Source organism: Microtus ochrogaster, unplaced genomic scaffold (assembly GCF_000317375.1).
Source record: "Microtus ochrogaster isolate Prairie Vole_2 unplaced genomic scaffold, MicOch1.0 UNK103, whole genome shotgun sequence".
NCBI classification, from domain to species: domain Eukaryota; kingdom Metazoa; phylum Chordata; class Mammalia; order Rodentia; family Cricetidae; genus Microtus; species Microtus ochrogaster.
The window spans coordinates 568,731-570,998 of record NW_004949201.1 but is presented as its reverse complement, the minus strand read 5'-3'; the positions used below and the strand labels follow the sequence as shown (position 1 = coordinate 570,998).

At 54.2% G+C, this 2,268-nt stretch overlaps 1 protein-coding gene across 1 annotated transcript; it reads left to right on the top strand.

The window, feature by feature from the left end:
- Positions 1-670: 670 nt before the first annotated feature.
- Positions 671-2,065, top strand: Sycn (syncollin). Its single transcript, XM_005371308.2, has 2 exons — positions 671-1,068; positions 2,035-2,065. Exons 1-2 carry the CDS (start codon positions 674-676, stop codon positions 2,042-2,044), a joined length of 405 nt encoding a protein of 134 aa, XP_005371365.2. The 5' UTR covers positions 671-673; the 3' UTR covers positions 2,045-2,065.
- Positions 2,066-2,268: the final 203 nt, after the last annotated feature.

The window sequence follows — 2,268 nt, the reverse complement described above, 5'->3', positions numbered from 1 at the left end:
CCATCTCTCCAGCCCTCACATTTCCCATTTAAAAATATTTATTTTTAATTGCATGTATGCATGTGTGTCTCTGCAGGAATGTGTGATTGTGAGTGCAGGGTACAGGAGTGATGAATCCCTTGTTTCAGGGTCCTCTTCAAGGTTCTGAACCTCTGAGTCATCTCCTTCCTTTCTATCTATCTATCTATCTATCTATCTATCTATCTATCTATCTATCTATCTATCTATCTATCTATCTCTCTGCTACTCACCCAAGATCTGGAATACATCCCAGGGTAGCCTCCAATTTGCTTTGTAACCCAGGATGATCCTGAGCTCCTGATCCCCCTGCTCCTACCCCCCCAGTGCCCTCACCGCTGCAGCAGCACTGTGAAGGTAGGAAGCCTCAAACCCAAGTCTTCCTGGATGCTAGGCAAGCCCTCCCAGCCGCGTCTCCAGCCCCTTGACTGCTTTTATAATGGTGTTTGACTAGTCAGACTCTGAGATATTAGGGTCTCACTTCCACCTTGTGTTTATTATTCAGGGTTGTGGGGTTTTGCACGCTGACCAGCGAGGTCTCTGGCTCCTAAGGCAGGGGGCGTGTCCTCTTTCTTCTGCAGTTGCTTGCAGCTTCTCTCTTCCCACGGGTCAGATGCATAAATGCACCGCAGATCTCTCGTGGCCCATTGTCGCCATGTCACTCCTGTGCCCGCTGTTGCTGGCTCTGGCCCTGGTGGCCATCCCAGGTGCCCGCGGTGCTTGCCCGGAGCCCGCAAGCCTGAAGCTGGACGATGGGACGCGCACGTGCGCCAAGATCTATGACAAGAGTGATGCCTACTATGACAATTGCTGCCAGGGGGCAGAGCTGTCCCTGGAGCCGGGAACCGACCTGCCTTATCTGCCTTCGGACTGGACCAACAGGGCATCATCTCTGGTGGTGGGCCAGCGCTGCGAGCTCACTGTGTGGTCTCAGCCTGGCAAGCAGGGCAAGTCGCGCAAGTTCTCTGCTGGCAGCTACCCACGCCTGGAAGAGTACCGCAGAGGCCTCTTCGGAGACTGGTCCAACGCCATCTCTGGCCTCTACTGCAAGTGAGTCCTGGGACCTTACCACTCCGAACCCCCTACCCAGCCCCACCACCCAAGCCCAAGGCTCACCCAGAATCCAGAGACACCCCGCCCCCGCTCCCTCCCAGACTAATATTAAGAAAGGTAGATTTCGCCGGGCGGTGGTGGCGCATGCCTTTAATCCCAGCATTCGGGAGGCAGAGGCAGGCGGATCTCTGTGAGTTCGAGGCCAGCCTGGTCTACAAGAGCTAGTGCCAGGACCGGCTCCAAAGCTACAGAGAAACCCTGTCTCGAAAAAAAAAAAGAGATAGTTTTCCTCTAGAAACTGTTCCCGGAGGCCCTATCTCCAGGTGTACCCCTAGACTTGTGGACCTCTTGTCTTCCATCTATGGCCCTCGGCCCCTGAGTCTCTCAGACAAACTCTGAGCTCCCCAGACTAGGAAGCTGCACTCCACTCCACTTGGGCTTGGTAGTGCACTCTATTCTGCGCCTGCGTGAGATTTCCTGACCTGAGAATAAGGAGTTTATTGGTTTCTTCCAGGTTCTAGATTTGAACTCACCTCCCCTCATTGCATTTGAAAGTCCCCCCTAGACCCAACTCAGAATCTTCAGAATCCTCTCAGACCTCAAAACCCCAGGTCCAAGTCTCGAAGATTCAATTTAGCCTAAACGTCCACCCCCGAGCCCTCCCCTCTGTCTAGATCAGCCTCAAACCCAGAAACCATTTCCAGACCTCCAAGACCCAATCTTGGGGATCCCCAAGTCCAGCAATCATCCCCAAATCCCATGGACCTCAGATATCCTCTATCTTACTGTAGAACCATTGCAAAGTAGCCCTGCCGAACCCCTCAAAACACTCACCAGCCCCAAGCCCTCCCAAGGCCAGGGCCCCAAGCTCCTGAGCCACAAGCCTTGAAGCCCCTCCCCTTCCACCTTGGGGCAGCTCTGTGCCCTGGCACCCCCTGTTGAGAATTCCTGTCTCTGTTACAGGTGCTCTTGATGCCTCGAGGGCCTGTGATCTCTAATTCCCAGAGTGCTGAGTCGCCCCTGCCTGACCTTGGGGATTGCTGTGGCCCCAAAAGCCAGAAGACCAGATGGCTCTGCTGCCTGCCATCACAGCTGCCCTGTAATACAACCCTTGAGAAGTTACCCCTGTGCCATTGCTTGTGTTTGAGACCCAAATCCACCCAGGCCTGGGTGAATAGGGGAGAACAGAATGATCAG

Bases quoted from the DNA above. Each gene is read 5' to 3' on its own strand.
- Sycn (XM_005371308.2), top strand. From the start codon at position 674: ATGTCACTCCTGTGCCCGCTGTTGCTGGCTCTGGCCCTGGTGGCCATC.